This window comes from Festucalex cinctus, chromosome 14, assembly GCF_051991245.1.
Source record: "Festucalex cinctus isolate MCC-2025b chromosome 14, RoL_Fcin_1.0, whole genome shotgun sequence".
NCBI lineage: Eukaryota > Metazoa > Chordata > Actinopteri > Syngnathiformes > Syngnathidae > Festucalex > Festucalex cinctus.
This window is the reverse complement of record NC_135424.1, coordinates 24,095,687-24,111,660: the sequence shown is the minus strand read 5'-3', so window position 1 is coordinate 24,111,660 and position 15,974 is coordinate 24,095,687. Positions and strand designations below refer to the sequence as shown.

Sequence of the window (15,974 nt, the reverse complement as noted above, 5' to 3'; positions counted from 1 at the left end):
TTAAAAGCAAAACAACCACTTCGTTTGTTTTTTTTTTCCCTTAAGCCAAGGCTCTGTGTACAACGCGACTAAAGAGTTTTAACTTGTTAGTCTCATCACCTAACAGCTCGTATATAGTTCTGGGGAAACGAAAACGTAAGATGAATGACTCGAAATTGATATTTTGCCGTGACCTTCACCTCGATACCAGCGCTACTTTGCCATGAATCGCGCGAGAATTTCGCTGGCAGGGGAGTTGACGGTCACGGTGAAATATCCGTTGCTATAAAAGGTATGCCGTCTAACAGTGTAAACTGACCTTTGTTGTGATGTACTCTGACTTACAGCGGGACCTTCTCTGTGCTCTCCTTTACGTTATGATGCCTCCCTGAACAGTCCTGGTATGTTTCATTTCATTTTATATAACTTCAAAAGCTTCATTTAAAACTTTTAAAGCAACACCCCACTCACAATTAATTTTGCTTCGTTGAATAAGGCAGTGTGTTTGTTTGTTTATTGGACATTATAAACAAATGAGTAGCAGTTAACATTTTAAAAGAAAGAAGAAACTTATTGCAATCATTCATAATAGTTTACATGTTCAAAGGAGTAGAAAGAAGTTAAAAACTTGTCTAGTCCTACCCATTCTTTATATCTACTGACTCATTTCATAAAAAAAAAAAAAAAAAAAAGTACATTACTGGAATGTATTAATTTACTACACATTTTCTTTTACTGGAATGTACTAAAAGAAAATGTGTAATCCTGCTTGTGTAAACAATTGCACCTTAACACATGCGTGCATTTGTCATTAACGTATGTACATGAAATTCATAGGCATACACAATAATAAATCCTCATGCTCACATATACAATTTTCATTTCACTCATAATGGTGCATTGAGAAAGGGGGGGAAAAAAAAAAGTTACATTCCTGCAATTTTACTAGTGTGTATTGCCTAAAAAAGCTTCAAGTGCATGCCGCCATATTTGGCAATGTAGTGTGGCATATTCTGTTCTGTAACTATGAAAAATGAAAGTACATTAACGTGAGTGCCGTGTTTTACCCCTACCTAAATCATTGTACTGTACTCTTACTCATAGCACGAATCTGTTGAAACCGTTTAAGTCAGGGGTGGCAAACTGCGGTCCTCGAGGGCCGGTGTCCTGCAGGTTTTGCAGATTTCCCTACTCGAAGTGCAGCTGATTCCAATTAACAGGCTCGTTATCAGGTTTCTGCAGAGCTTGCTGATGAGCTGATCATGAATCAGCTGTGTTGAAGGGAAATATCCAAAACCAGCAGGACTGCGGCCCTCGAGGACCGGATCTCGCCACCCCTGGTTTAAGTCGATGCGTCACAAGCGAAGGTACAAGCGAGGACGGTCCGTCCACAAGCAGAAACTGCGCCACTCGAACAGAGTTTCCTGCCCCTTTGTCAAGTTCCAATAAGTTCAAAGTCATGTAACTGGAAGCTCATCAAAAGTATTTACTGTCACTCATTGTACATTTACATCCCTATAGGTTAGCGGACACGGGACCGAGACCACCTATTTTTGGAATACCTGCACCAATTTGATGAAAAGAAGGGGGAGTCCACGAGTGCAATGTTCTTAGAAGAAATGCAGTTGCACAAGGAGGACCTTGAACTCAGACGCGAGCAGCACAAGGAGGAAGTTGACCTCAGAAGCGAGGAGCGCAAGGAAGATCAACACGTGGCACATGAGCTGGTTGAACAAAGGCACGACAGAGAGTTCCAAATGGGCTTCCTGGCAGTCCAAAACAGACTTGTGGACACAAATAAGCCAAATGCATAAGTAATAAATGCTTTTGTTTTCATATCACTTTTGTGGTTCTGTTTTTTTTTCCACACGAATAAAAACTTATGCTCAATGAATTCTTTTTAATGTTTTTATTTTTGACAAACAGTAATGCAAACATAATTACAGCGTCCCACCATTCAGAGGTTCTGATGTTCTTCCACTCCCTGCGCGGAACACACCCAGATTGGTAGAAGTGGCAAATCTGAAACAGAAAAACAACAAATTAATAAATGTTAATATCTACATTAATTACTTTTGTGCAACAGCCTTGTGATTTACATGACAAGAATACCTTAAAATAGCGGAATATGCACCAATTTATGGCCCTATGATAAACCACTGGCTTGAGGTGGCAATCTGACACTTCCAAAATCAGCACTTTTCCCAAAATCCCGGCACCTTTGTTCTAACATTCGTGCATCGTCAAAGAAAGCAAGCCATTTCAACACTTTGGATCGGTCAATCATGTGTTTAACAGAAGAAGAAAAAACAAAAAAAAACATGCGGACAGACTAGCAATACGTCCAGGTCCAACGGTATTATGAAATACGCAGCGTACATGTAGCGTGAACAGCTACTCGCCATCAAGCCCTATTTTGCCGTGAATTGCACGAGAACTAGGCAGGAAACACCAGTTTCCAGCGATTGCCCTTTTCATGGCAGAAAGTACGACAAAATATCCACAAACGACCGACGCGCGGGGACACACGCAAGTAGACGTGCAACTGAACGCGCCAGTCATACGATGTGTTTAAGGCACTAATACACTCTGTAACTTCATTTTTTTTTTCGTGTTCTCCACCTTGCAAGGGGAGCTCCGTTACATGTTACAGCTTAATTCCGATGTGAAATAAATTTCGTATAATTGTGTTTAAACCTTACCAGTGCACGTCTTCGTGCTTGCAGGTTTGACTGTCTTTCCAAGTGAGCAAGTCCTGCCCATTTCTCATCTTGATGTGGTAATACGGCGGGTCCCAATGGTTCTCATCAACCTTTCCCGTGAAGTTCTAATTGCTGCAAACACAACTCTGTACAACATGACAAGGAAAACGAAAAGATGATATGCCTTGTATAGGTCGCTTGCACATCGTAATGCATCATGGGAATTTTTTCTTCGGGCGCCATATTGGGTGTCCGCCGGTTCACAAGGTACACTCGCGAGTTACACGGTAGAGCTTATCAACCTGATGTCATTTTCGCAGTATTTTCACGATTTACCGGAAGATCAAAAACAACGATACAGGCAGAAGGTGTCTCTGTGTGGCGGGATTGATCCTAATTACGTCCTGACCAAGGGTGATTTTTTTTTTGATGGAGAAAGCTTGCTGGCCAAATGTGACATCTCTGGACATCTTTCACTACCTCGTGTTGACAACATGCTCCATAACACGCCAACAAATCCCTGGAGGCTTACAATTATTTTGTAAGCGGGTGGATACAGAGTGTAAACTTTAACATCGCATCAGAAGAAACGGTTGCTGTTGCACGTAAGTAAACCACATGGTGTTGGTAATTCTGCACACAAAAATGTTGATTTGTTCTCAGGCTTCCTGTTATTGTGTTTACATGCACAGCTGGGTTTACCTGATGTGGTTTTTCTAATAATTTTATAACAGGCAAATATGGCAGAGCGTATAAGAATAAAAAGTAACTATGCACAGCCTCCCCGTGGCTTAATTAAATTTAATGCTACCCTTTCACTAGTTACATGTTACTTAATCAACTTATTCTAAATGGTTAAGGTTAACCACTCTCAGAGGACGTATTTTTAGTTTCAGTTTCCAGTACAATAAAACGTGTTCATGGTAACTACTGAGCATACTGACAGCTTTTCTTATGATCTCACGGTTAAGGAGGCTGTCACAACACCCAATTTCTGTCTGGTGCCAGATGGCAACAATTCCCATCACTTGTCACGACAACACCAATATTATTACCAGGTATGTATGGCTTTACTTTTTGTAGTTTATTTAATGCTAGGTTTCATATTTTCATTACAATGTTTGTAATATTTTCAGATTCAGGCACAGATGAGTTTAACTGGACGGGACTTCTGCGGCTTTGTGGTGTGGACAAAGTGTGATTGAGCGAGTCCACCCAGATCGCTCGTTTTGGCCAGCTGGAAAAGCCAGTTTGTTTGTTTTTTCCAAAATCCCCTCCTTACCTGAACTGCTCGGGAGAGCATTTACTAGATCAGCAGTGGACTTCCAGTGTTCCTGCTCAGCCGCTGTCACCTACCACTTGCTCATGTACTTCAAAGATGCGGAATAAAGTAGTTTTTTGTGCTGCAGCAGATTGTAAAATCAAATGATATCACTTGAAGTGTGCCAATCTAGACTGCCAAAAGGACAGTGGTTTTGTGACAAGTGTGAAACAAGGATTATTGGGAAAACTGTAACACAGTACTGGTACTTGTCTTACATTAAACAAATTTAAAAGAGAGCAACTTTTTCCTCTGTACATAGCATAATGAAAGTCATTGCGTACCCCATCAACATTACATCATACCGTCATCTCAGGATGGTAGGCACCTGTGCTAAAATAAACTACATTAATTAACAGTTCAATTTTTAACCCTGAAATTACTACATCTAATCATTATTCACTTCATTTTTTGTGCTTTTAGAAATAATAGAGATTTATGCCATTACTTTAAGAGGGACCATATTGCACATTGAGTCAAATCCTGTCATTTGTATTATGTATAGCTTTGTAAACAAACCCAACAATAAAATTTGTATAAACGCTGCCTTTATTAGCGCCAAACAAACAGTCGCATGTTGTCCTCCTCCAATGCTTTGATGCTCGCCTTCGTTTCCATCATGTCATTGGCAATCAAGTCGGTGTGGCATGAGATCCCTAAAGAAAAAAATAAATAAAAAATCACAAAAAAATACGGTACCAGTAATAGGTTTAATATAGTAAAGTAGTATAGTTTTTGGGTCAGTGTAAAAGAAATGTACACATTTTGTTGCATTTTTTAATGTATGAACATTGCTACAGGCAAATACTTATTTCTATAAACACTTCCAAATGTCTCTAAAATATAAGGTGCGTGTACACACACAAACATAAACACATACATTCACTCATGCATACAATATATCATGTAATGAATTCTGAGTGGCATACCAGAGTCAATGATGTCAGCAGTACTTGAGGGTACAGGTTACTGGAGCCATCTGGCTGCATAACTGCAACAATCTCTGCCACTTCGAGTCGTCTTTTCTTTGCTTGTCTCTCCTGTGCACGTTCATATCTTGGCACCGACTGGGCTGAGACATAGATGTAACTTGGGACCCAACTTTAATGTTGGAGCTCAGTCGGGATGATTGGACAGAAAAACGGGCGCAGGGCGACCTGTTAAAATAAACAAATATATAAACAAATAAAATATGGAAAGACTGGTTATTTTGCCGCAGTAGGGTGGCCGTGAATAAGTTCTTTAGCATGATGTGTAGGCTACCGAATAAGTTCTTTAGCATGATGTGTAGGCTACCGGGGGTCTGTTTACTTGCATCACCCCCTTCTGTCTCTTTTTTCCAAGTTTACATTTTGCCACCAAAAAACATGTTATCGGCATTAAGAGCCCAAGACTAATCAATCCAATTTCAGCAGTAAACACTTTGCACTGGCACTACTTGGGTGAAAATGTTCGATGTTAGCTTTCGGCTAACGTCCGCTAGCCAGCTTGTATTACCGAACTTACTTGCTCATGAATCCAAAACATAAGCAACTTGCCCATATATGCGCGGTCGAAACGTTATTAATCCTCATGCATTAAATTAAATAAAGGTAAATAATCTTACCGCTCACGAAGTGATCGCTGCACACACGAGCCCAAAGTAACGACTTCCCTCCGGAGTCCGCACTCCTCTGTCTCCAGGCCCTGGTTCCTAATTATTTTCGGAATTCGGCAGAAAGGCCGACCATTTTCCCCCTGGGCTTTGTTCGAACAGCCAACGATGCAGCAACAATGTACCATTTTAAACGCAGACAACAAACGTGATAGATACGTGTTAGACCGAATCGCTACGTAAATGGAGGCCACCCAGCATGGCGACTACGAGAAATCCGAGGCGGAAGTGACGACACGTGCAAGCGACAAATGGCGATGGAGGGTCAAAGGTCGCGTTTTTCAACGTCACACTGGTTGTTTGTCATTCAGTTTTACCGGTACCGCCACTTGCTGGACAGGCGGGGTAGTGCTGTTTTTTTTCCTCCCCTGACATACGTCATCAGTCTCATTTGAATAAACTACCCTGCCTGCTTTCATGCCGTGTGAACGCAAACTCGTGGGCCGCTCACAAGTTCTTCGGACCCGGAACTGACTCTACCATGAACTCAAAGTTCCTGGGCTTTTTGGTGTGAAAGCGCCTATGTTTTTTTATGGAAACGGGTGGAGGAAAGCCTTGGGCAGCTGTGCTCCAAGTATCAAGCCGATCGGGTTACTATAATGGGTATTTCTGGCCACTAGATGGCTGTGATGAGTCTTTTGGACAAGATCGGGTAGGAGACAACAGTAGAAGAAGAGAGGCTGAGCTAGTGTTGAGGGGGAGAGAATGGCTAACTTGGCTAAGGGAGTCAAAAAGGCTACAGATGGCAAGCAGCTCACGCTTGATCCTTATTTTCAAAGCTCAAAAGCATCGACCAGTGCTCAAGAGCACAGTGATGACGGGGTTAAGTCATAGTTGAAGCGGTGACGCGGCCGTTTCCACCACGTCCTAAGGCCCCACCGGCTAGCGATGCTAATAACGTCCTAAGGCCCCCCGGCTAGCGATGCTAACACCGGAGAAAAGTGGTGCACAACCGAGCACGTCTGCACAGATGATGTTTCATCTGACGATGACGACTACTACGGGTCCGATGCAAGACAGTCTTCCAAAGAACGTGAAGGTAAGCGCTAACATGCTAAGAGATTGCTAGTAAGATTACTTTTCGGGCGATCTGCTAGCAGGGTGTGTAAATGTGCTGATATACACTAAAACATCTATTACCTATACAAACGTGAATGTATATTTTATAGATCGTGCTCACAGCAACGTCCGACCGCTGGTTCTACGACAAAGAAAGGTAAAAAAACCCAAAACGTTTTCAATACACCGCAACAATAAAAGGAAAGTCTTTCGATAGTATTGTAATTGTATATGTTTCTTTCAGCTCCCCCTCAAAGGGCCCAAAGTGACCCTTCTCACAGTGAGCAGAACAAAGGTAAAAAGAAAAGATTCTCCACAGCACTAATAAAATATTTGATGGTAAACGTCTTCTATAATTTACAGAATGTGCATCAACCAATACACCCAAGAAAAAAAGGTAAACATATGCACGCACACACACACACACACACATTGCATCACACTGCTCTAAAATAATATGATATTGAAATGTATATTTGCAGATCCCAAAGATTCTGGCTGGCTTGAAGTTGATGAATTCGGCTGGCAGCCAACCATCCTCCCCTTTGCTGCAAAACCAGGACCAAGGGATGCTGCAGCAGAGCTGAATTCCCACCTGCCAGCTGACATCCTGGAGCTCTTCATCACGGATGAACTTCTCCAGCACATCGTTCATCATACCAACCTCTACGCAAATCAGTCCATGCAGAAGCAGACTGACAAAAACTGTTGCGCACGTGTAAATAGTTTGCAAAGAGTTTTCCAAATTGTTTGTTCGGATTGCTACTGTTGCATGTAAATAAACTGTTATTTTGCAATCAAAAAACATTTTTTTATTGTTGGGGTAGTGTTTTATAGAAGTTTAGGTGTTTGTAGAATCCCTCATGCAAAAAAAAAAAAGTGCCAAATTCACTAGAGTGCATGAAATAACATCGTTTCACAAAAAGCTTGATTTCTCCGTATTTTGGAAGAAAATAGAGGATTTGGGTGAAACGAAGCTGTTTTCTATTGTTGATTACTGAAGATCCGAATAAGGTAGAAACAAACTTTTTTTTTTAGATGAAAGATGAGACTTCAATCTTTCATTTGGTAGTATCCGCGTTTCCATAGTCCTAACACAACATTTTCTGTGGAGCTTGAAAGATCGGTAAAATTCTGTAAATCAGCTGGCAGTATGGGGTTACCTTTTCCGAAAATGGCTGGCAGTCAAAGAGTTAATAATCCAGAAGACAAAATTTGATTTCACGATTTATCAAATTTTCAATGATTTGATTTTCAAAATGCCGATTAATTTGATTGATCGCCCAGCCCTACTTTAGTCTGACTTTGACCAATCAACAACCTTGATTGTGCATTGCCATACAAAAGAACAGTATCGAGAGGCATTACTCACAATAAATAACTTAATTGGATAAGAACAAACCACAATGAGCCTGCTTATTTTTCCGCATAAAAGATTTCTTCCATTAAATGATAAAGATGTCTCTTTTTTTTTCTTTTTTTTTTTCCAGTCCATGTTCTATATTGAAATAATCTTTCACAGTATTCAACACCTATGTTGCACGTTTTGCCAATACAGGGAGTCCTCAAGTTACAGTGGAGTTTCGTTCCTACGTTGGCGATGAAACACAAATTTCTACTTAAGTCGGATTTCACCGTCAATATTTACATCAAAATACAGTAATTTTTGAAAAACATATTTGTGCCACCTGGAAGAGCCAGAACCAATATTTTGTGTTTCCACACGGACCTTCATTGCTGACGGACGGCAGAGCGAAGCTAATTCAAGCTTAAACACGGACATGCGACACGCTTGATGGCGAGCCGACCTGCTCGATGAACGTTGTTTTGAGCTGGAGGTAGCAACAACAACAACAACCCAACTTTTGGAAATTAATGAAAAGAAGGTGCTACGGACTAGGCACAGGCGCTGTAAAGTCAAAACTTAACTTGAGGACTCCCTGTACTGTGCAGTCCTCGCAGATACACAGTCCTCACAATGTAGTAGTTGTGAATAACTGACATTTTGAGGACAGTGTCTTCATACACTGTCAGGGATAAATACGTTTTCAGGGCTTGAAGTTACACATACAGTCCTCACAGTTCGGGTCAGGTATGGTTTCTCCTAAGGACTGTGTATTTTCTTTAAAGTGTTTCATTGTGTATAAGATTTTTACACTCAGTGATGTTATACTCCATCATCACATCAATGCTGTGAATTATATCCTCAGTTACAAACTATTTATTAGGTCATGATTACTCAGAGAGTGGTTAGCATCTCCGCCTCCCAGTACTGAGGACGCAAGATTGAGTCCAGGCTTTCGGCCTTCCTGGGTGGAGTTTGCATGTTCTCCCCGTGTCTGCGTGGGTCTTCTCCGGGCTCCTCCCACATTCCAAAGACATTAATGGCAGGTTAATTGGTCGCTCCGAATTGTCCCTAGGTGTGCTTGTGTGGATGGTTGTTCGTCTCTGTGTGCCCTGCAATTGGCTGGCAACCAGTTCAGGGTGTACCCCCGCCTAGTGCCCGAAGCCGGTTGGGATAGGCTCCAGAACCCCCGCGACCCTTATGAGGAGTAAGCGGTTAAAAAAATGGATGGATGGATGGATTACTCAGAGACTCAAGGCCTCAGTATGCTTCTGCGACGGGCTCGCACGGGGGGGTTACGGCGTTGCTCCGCTCGTGCGTTTGCCTTCCGACTTGTGCGCAATACACATCACAATACACATCGGTGTCTGCTGGAGTTTCACGCCAAGTCCCGCTGTCGCTATGGCTGGGCCGCCACAGAGTGGCGATTCCTCTGCATTTTATGACGGATTCAGGAAGTTCAATTTAATTCAGAAACACGAAACAAAGCCGGGGGGAGAGTAAGTTCATCACCGTGGCAATTAATTATTGCCAATTTGCACCGGTGTCGGCCGTAAACTCGCCAAAACACAACAGCTGTGCGCTTAGCGAACACATTTTTTTATTTTTTTGTTATTGTTGTTTTACGCCTCTCGTCCCAGGCACATATCCACATGCACAGCCGTGGTCTCCGAGCAGGGAAGTCGATTTGCGCCGCCAGTTGCCTTCACGGAAACTATCTGGGCGGGGGGCGGGGAGAGAGAGAGAGAAAAAAAAAGAAAAAACGCCATCGAACGGACCAATCAGAAGCGAGCTACGCCCCGCCATCTACGGCGTCCAAGGATTGGCGACGTGTGCACGTCAGCCGGCCACGAGCGACGCGGCACTTAAAATTCATGAGCGCCGTAGATCATGTGATCGACGGCGCTCATCGACGCGAGAGCAAACGTGGAGGCATAAATTAGGCTTAACAGTAAGCAGAAGTTGAACTGGTCAACGCATCCACTTTACCACACTGCAATGATTATTGCATGCGGTTGATTAATTATCAATCACGTGATTTGGCAAATATAGATATCACCAATTTAAACTAACCACTAGAGCCGATGGATTTTTCTTTAAAAAAAATTTTATGGGGGGGTTGTCAGAGAAATTTTTGCATTCACAATACTTTTGCCTATTAAAATTCTCCTATGTACTGTAACTGTGTTAATGCACTAACAGAGTACAGTCTTAAGTATTACTAAGTATTGAATTTTATTTGTATTTTTCTATTCATCTGCACCAGGTTTCAACTGAAGCACAACCTAATGAAGAAACAGTTGTCACAAACGCACCAAAGCTAACCAGGTGACTAGATTTTTTTTTTTTTTTAATGTTGATGTTGAAATTAATTTTTCAGAAGCAAGACATTAGTAGTGGACGGTAGAGAGAATAGGGCTGCACAATATATGGAAAAAATCTTGTCGCATGAATGGCTTATGCATGTGTATTGAAAAGACGCACAACAAATCAACATTGGATTGTATACTTTACTCCTTACTTTAATCAATCAATACTATGCAGTCCTCACAGATACACAGTCCCCACAATATAGTAGTGGTTAATTACTGCCACTCTGAGGACACTGTATTCATACACTGTCAGGGAAAAATACGTTTTCAGGGCTTGAAGTTACACATACAGTCCTCACAGTTCATACTCGGGTCAGGTATGGACTCTCTGAGGAATGCGTATTTTCTGTTCATTGTGACGTTATACTGTATAACCATCACATCAATCTTGTCAATTATATCCCCAGTACCAAACTGTTTATTAGGTCATGATTAATCAGAGACTAACTGTAAGCACAAGTCGAACTAGTTATCGCATCTACTTTACCACACTGCAATGATTATTGCATGTGGTTGATTAATTAGCAATATCATAATTTGGTAAAAGTAGATGTCACCAATTTACACAAACCTGTAGTGCTGACGGATTTTTTTTTTCTTTTACCTATTCTATGTACTGTAACTGTGTTAATGCAGTAACGGATGCAGTCAAATCTATTACTAAGAATTTAATTTTATTTGTATTTGTCTGTTAATCTGCACCAGGTTTCAACTGAAGCACGGCCTGATGAAGAAGAAACATTTGTCACAGGCTGCGCCAAAGTTGACCAGGTGACTCGATTTCTTTTTGAATGTTGATGTTGAAATTAATTTTTCATAAGCAAGACGTTGCACAAAATATGGAAAAAATCTTGTCGCACGAATGGCTCATGCAATATGTAATTTGCAAAAACGTGCAAAAAGTGAATATTGGATTATATATTTTAGTCTGACTTTGACCAATTAAAGACAACCTTAATTGCGCATCGCCATACAAGAGAATATTGAGAGGCATTACAACAAGAAAGAACTAAATTAAGACTAGAGCACAACAGGAATGCTTATTTTCCCACGTGAAAGTGTATTTCTTTCATTAGATTATAAAGATTTTTTTTTTCTGTTTATTTAGGTCCATGTTAAATGTCGCAATAATCTCTATGACAGTATAAAACACCCATGTCGCATGTTTTTCCAATTCTGTGCAGTCCTTGCAGATACACAGTCCCCACAATGTAATAGTGGTTAGTTAATGACATTCTGAGGACCGTGTGTTATTCATACACTGTCGATGATAAATACGTTTTTAGGGCTTGAGGTTACACATACAGTCCTCACAGTTCATAGTCAGGTATGAACTTTCTGAGGACTGTGTATTTTCTGTTCATTGTGACGTTATACTGTATAATCACATCAATGCTGTCAATTATATCCTCAGTACCAAACTGTTTATTAGGTCATGATTAATCAGACTAACTGTAAGCACAAGTCGAACTAGTTATCGCATCTACTTTACCACACTGCAATTCTTATTGCATGTGGTTGATTAATTAGCAATAACATTATTTGGTAAAAGTAGATGTCACCAATTTACACAAACCTAGTGCTGACGGATATTTTTTTCCTTTACCTATTTTACGTACTGTAACTGCGTTAATGCAGTAACGGATGCAGTCAAATCTATTACTAAGAATTTAATTTTATTTGTATTTGTCTGTTAATCTGCACCAGGTTTCAACTGAAGCACGGCCTGATGAAGAAGAAACATTTGTCACAGGCTGCGCCAAAGTTGACCAGGTGACTCGATTTCTTTTTGAATGTTGATGTTGAAATTAATTTTTCATAAGCAAGACGTTGCACAAAATATGGAAAAAATCTTGTCGCACGAATGGCTCATGTAATATGTAATTTGCAAAAACGTGCAAAAAGTAAATATTGGATTGTATACTTTAGTCTGACTTTGACCAATTAAAGACAACCTTAATTGCGCATCGCCATACAAGAGAATATTGAGAGGCATTACAACAAGAACTAAATTAAGACTAGAGCACAACAGGAATGCTTATTTTCCCACGTGAAAGTGTATTTCTTTCATTAGATTATAAAGATTTTTTTTTGTTTATTTAGGTCCATGTTAAATGTCGCAATAATCTCTATGACAGTATAAAACACCCATGTCGCATGTTTTTCCAATTCTATGCAGTGCTTGCAGATACACAGTCCCCACAATGTAATAGTGGTTAATTAATGACATTCTGAGGACCGTGTGTTATTCATACACTGTCGATGATAAATACGTTTTTAGGGCTTGAGGTTACACATACAGTCCTCACAGTTCATAGTCAGGTATGAACTTTCTGAGGACTGTGTATTTTCTGTTCATTGTGACGTTATACTGTATAATCACATCAATGCTGTCAGTTATATCCCCAGTACCAAACTGTTTATTAGGTCATGATTAATCAGAGACTAACTGTAAGCACAAGTCAAACTAGTTATCGCATCTACTTTACCACACTGCAATGATTATTGCATGTGGTTGATTAATTAGCAGTAACATGATTTGGTAAAAATAGATGTCACCAATTTACACAATCCTCTAGTGCTGGACTTATTTATTTATTTATAGAATGGCAAATTAAATTTGTTTGCATTCACAATACTTTTAAGTTAACCTATTCATTCTCCTGTATGTACTGTAACTTTAAATGTACAAGTACAGTCTTGTTACTAATAATTTAATTTTATTTGTATTGTTCTATTTATCTGCACCAGCTTTCAACTGACGCATAACCTGATGAAGACACAGCTGTCATAGAATGCGCCAAAGTTGAACAGGTGACTAGATTTTTTTTTGAATGTTGATGTTGAAATGAATTTTTCAGAAGCAAGATATGGAAAAAAAAAATCTTGACGCACAAATGGCTAATGCAATATCTGTATTGCAAAGTCATGCAACAAATGAATCATATATTTTAGTTTGACTCTGGTTGATTAATTAGCAATAACATGATTTGGCACACTTAGACGTCACCAATTGATCTGATCGGCAATGGCAGGGAGGCATTTTACGATCATTCTTACGTGCCAGATGCATACGCCCACGCTAACCTCTGAGAATATATTTTTAAAAACCGGTCGCACCAATAATTTGTACTTTATGAATGAATGATGTCGTTGTCATCTGTGCTCTGTACAACTTAATGGAGCTCTAAACGCTTACTCTCGGTCCAGCCTCGCTTTCTGATAATGTCATCTTTCTCGCAACTGTTACTATAACAACCATGTTCTTGGCGCAAATCCGTTGCCATGTGTGGTAAATCAGGTGCACATTTGCTCCAAGCTGTCAGTTTTGTGGGCGTTTGCGCCGGTATATCATTAGAGCAATATCCTTAGTGAATAGGTTTGGTAACTGGGCGCAGACTGCGGGTGCAGTTGTGGTGCAATATTTCGCGCTATTACCTGACGCAGCGCGTTCTTAGTGAATATGGCCCTTGGTTTTTAAAGAATGTTTGCTCACCGGAGACCATCCACATGTTAAGGGGTTTTAAGCAACATACGCACGTCTTCTCATGGGGTTTCAAGTGATGGGCAAATTTTGATTGCAGTTTTCCACAGAGGTAGCAGTAATTTTTCTTGTTTTCTGAAGATATGTTTTGAAGAACAATATTCCTCAGTTCCTGTACAAGCTTTAAAACATGATAGGTACTGCGACACGTGTATCCTGATACATGACTTTCCAGGTAACCGATATTTTAGTGTTTTGTTTTTTCTTTTAATAAAAACAGTCATGTAAATACTCATGAGATTTTTATTAGACATTTACACAGACAAGCTTATGTATTGGTGTCACTCAGTATTTTTATACAATATTGGTGTTTGACTGAAATTTCATAAATTGTGCTTTCGACCAATGACTTATTTGATTGCATTTTCATTGTCAGATGTAAACGTGAACAATACATGTTTAATGTTTATTAGTGTTTTTAAAAATAAGTATGGGGGTTTATTTATATTCACTATGGTGGTATTGATTGTAGAATAAATTGCTGTCATTTTAGTGTCTGTAAAGTCAGAAGTCCCTTCAGTGACATGGTTCCCATGTGTTGTGTAACCTTTGTCCTTATGTGATTTGGTCCTCATAATTACTATTTTTGTTATGGGCGTGGCTTATTTAGCTCATTATCTATGTCCTCACAATGACGGATGTTTTCAGGTTTTTCTTTTTTTCATGACTTGAGTTTTTTTCAAGTTTTGAAGTGAAATTTCCCTGGACAACCCCAAAAAATTTTTTGGGGTGCAAGTCCCATCTCTCTGGCATTAGTGGAAAGGGGTGTCCCTGTAATGCACAATTAAACAGGTTTGGAAAAAATGTCCTTATAATACACAGAGGCAAGTATGTGTGTGTGTGTGTGTGTGTGTGTGTGTGTGTGTGTGTGTGTGTGGCAGAGTTCACACCATCCACCTCAAAGTTGCTTAGTGCAAGTAAAAATGGTACAGACCTCCTCAGGCCACGACAAAAGGTTACATTAATCTAGCTGTAAATCAATGTTTCCTCAGCAGAATTATGAAAATATGAATTGAAGGTTCAAGTTATTTAGTGTTACTTTACAAATAATAATACTACTTTATAATAATAATAATGACAATAATAATGAGATGGATGAACCTCCAATACTCACTCTCTGACAATAAAGACACACTTTTTTTCTTTTCTTTTATGGAAACATTTGAAAATAAAGCTTGAACTACTTTTATGTGCATCTGCATCTTATGACAAGCTAACTTTGGTAGTTCTAAAAGTTCTAAATGATAAAAAAAAAAAAAAAATCATATTAACTGGGCCCTATCATCTGTGAACAGTGTTTTGGTGGAGACAGTTTGCTGTTGGAGTGGATTATTTTAGTTTCCATTGATCATGAAGAAACAATAATTTTTAAATGAGAACAAGCTGGAATCCAACCAGTGTCATGGAAAAAAAGTCCTAACCAAAATGTATTAGTCTTTAGGATACAATTCGTTGCATGAAGCATTACAATACAAAAGTCAAGAATAACAGTACATGAGGTTTAAAATAAATATTTTTATTTTATGTGTCATCTGATGGTGATGTTAAGGTTGTGTCTGAAGTCTAATGAGTGGAGTGCAGTTGCCAGGGCTGCATAGAGGTGAGAGTTGCTGAAACGCAGGCAGTACACTGGGCTGCTCACAAGGTCAGAGCTCAACTGGAAAAACTGCACAAACAAAAACAGATTTGACAACACATACAGTTTTACAATCTGACACAATTTCTGTCTAAAGAGAACCATTTTCTTTTTGACAGGAAAACAAAGAAAAGTGAGTTGTTAAATTTGACAATAATGATAAAGGAGACCACAAATTCAATTTTCAATAAATAATTTATCTATGACATATTTTAAAGGCATTGGTAAATTATTTACTCACAAAAAGGTAGTTAAGCAATGTAAGTTGGGTAAACCCATAAGGTGTTAATAAAACAGCAGAATTCCAGTCAAAATCATGGCCCATGTGTAACATCCATCCATCCATTTTCTTGACCACTTAT

The 15,974-nt window shown here is 39.6% G+C and overlaps 1 protein-coding gene and 2 long non-coding RNA genes across 7 annotated transcripts in view; 1 reads left to right on the top strand and 2 right to left on the bottom strand.

Annotated features, from left to right (window-relative positions):
* fbxw4 (F-box and WD repeat domain containing 4) overlaps positions 1 to 15,974 on the bottom strand; it is a 195,029-nt gene that overhangs the window by 8,815 nt on the left and 170,240 nt on the right. For 4 of the 5 annotated variants that reach the window (XR_013278560.1, XM_077496259.1, XM_077496263.1 and 1 more), the window contains one exon: positions 15,472 to 15,642. The exons of the other annotated variant lie outside the window; for it this stretch is intronic. Coding sequence is in view for 3 of the 4 variants with exons in the window: in XM_077496259.1 (XP_077352385.1) it covers positions 15,505 to 15,642 (138 nt within the window). In the remaining variant the exon portion in view is untranslated. Of the gene's footprint in view, positions 1 to 15,471; positions 15,643 to 15,974 lie in introns of those variants that run through there. 5 annotated transcript variants of the gene reach the window in all.
* Positions 1,874 to 6,614, bottom strand: LOC144001717 (uncharacterized). Its single transcript, XR_013278566.1, has 4 exons — positions 5,609 to 6,614; positions 4,932 to 5,159; positions 2,682 to 4,658; positions 1,874 to 2,001 (listed from the first exon to the last, which is right to left on the bottom strand). It is a non-coding gene; the product is annotated as an uncharacterized LOC144001717 (long non-coding RNA).
* Positions 5,914 to 8,052, top strand: LOC144001716 (uncharacterized). Its single transcript, XR_013278565.1, has 5 exons — positions 5,914 to 6,695; positions 6,826 to 6,872; positions 6,960 to 7,010; positions 7,079 to 7,112; positions 7,198 to 8,052. It is a non-coding gene; the product is annotated as an uncharacterized LOC144001716 (long non-coding RNA).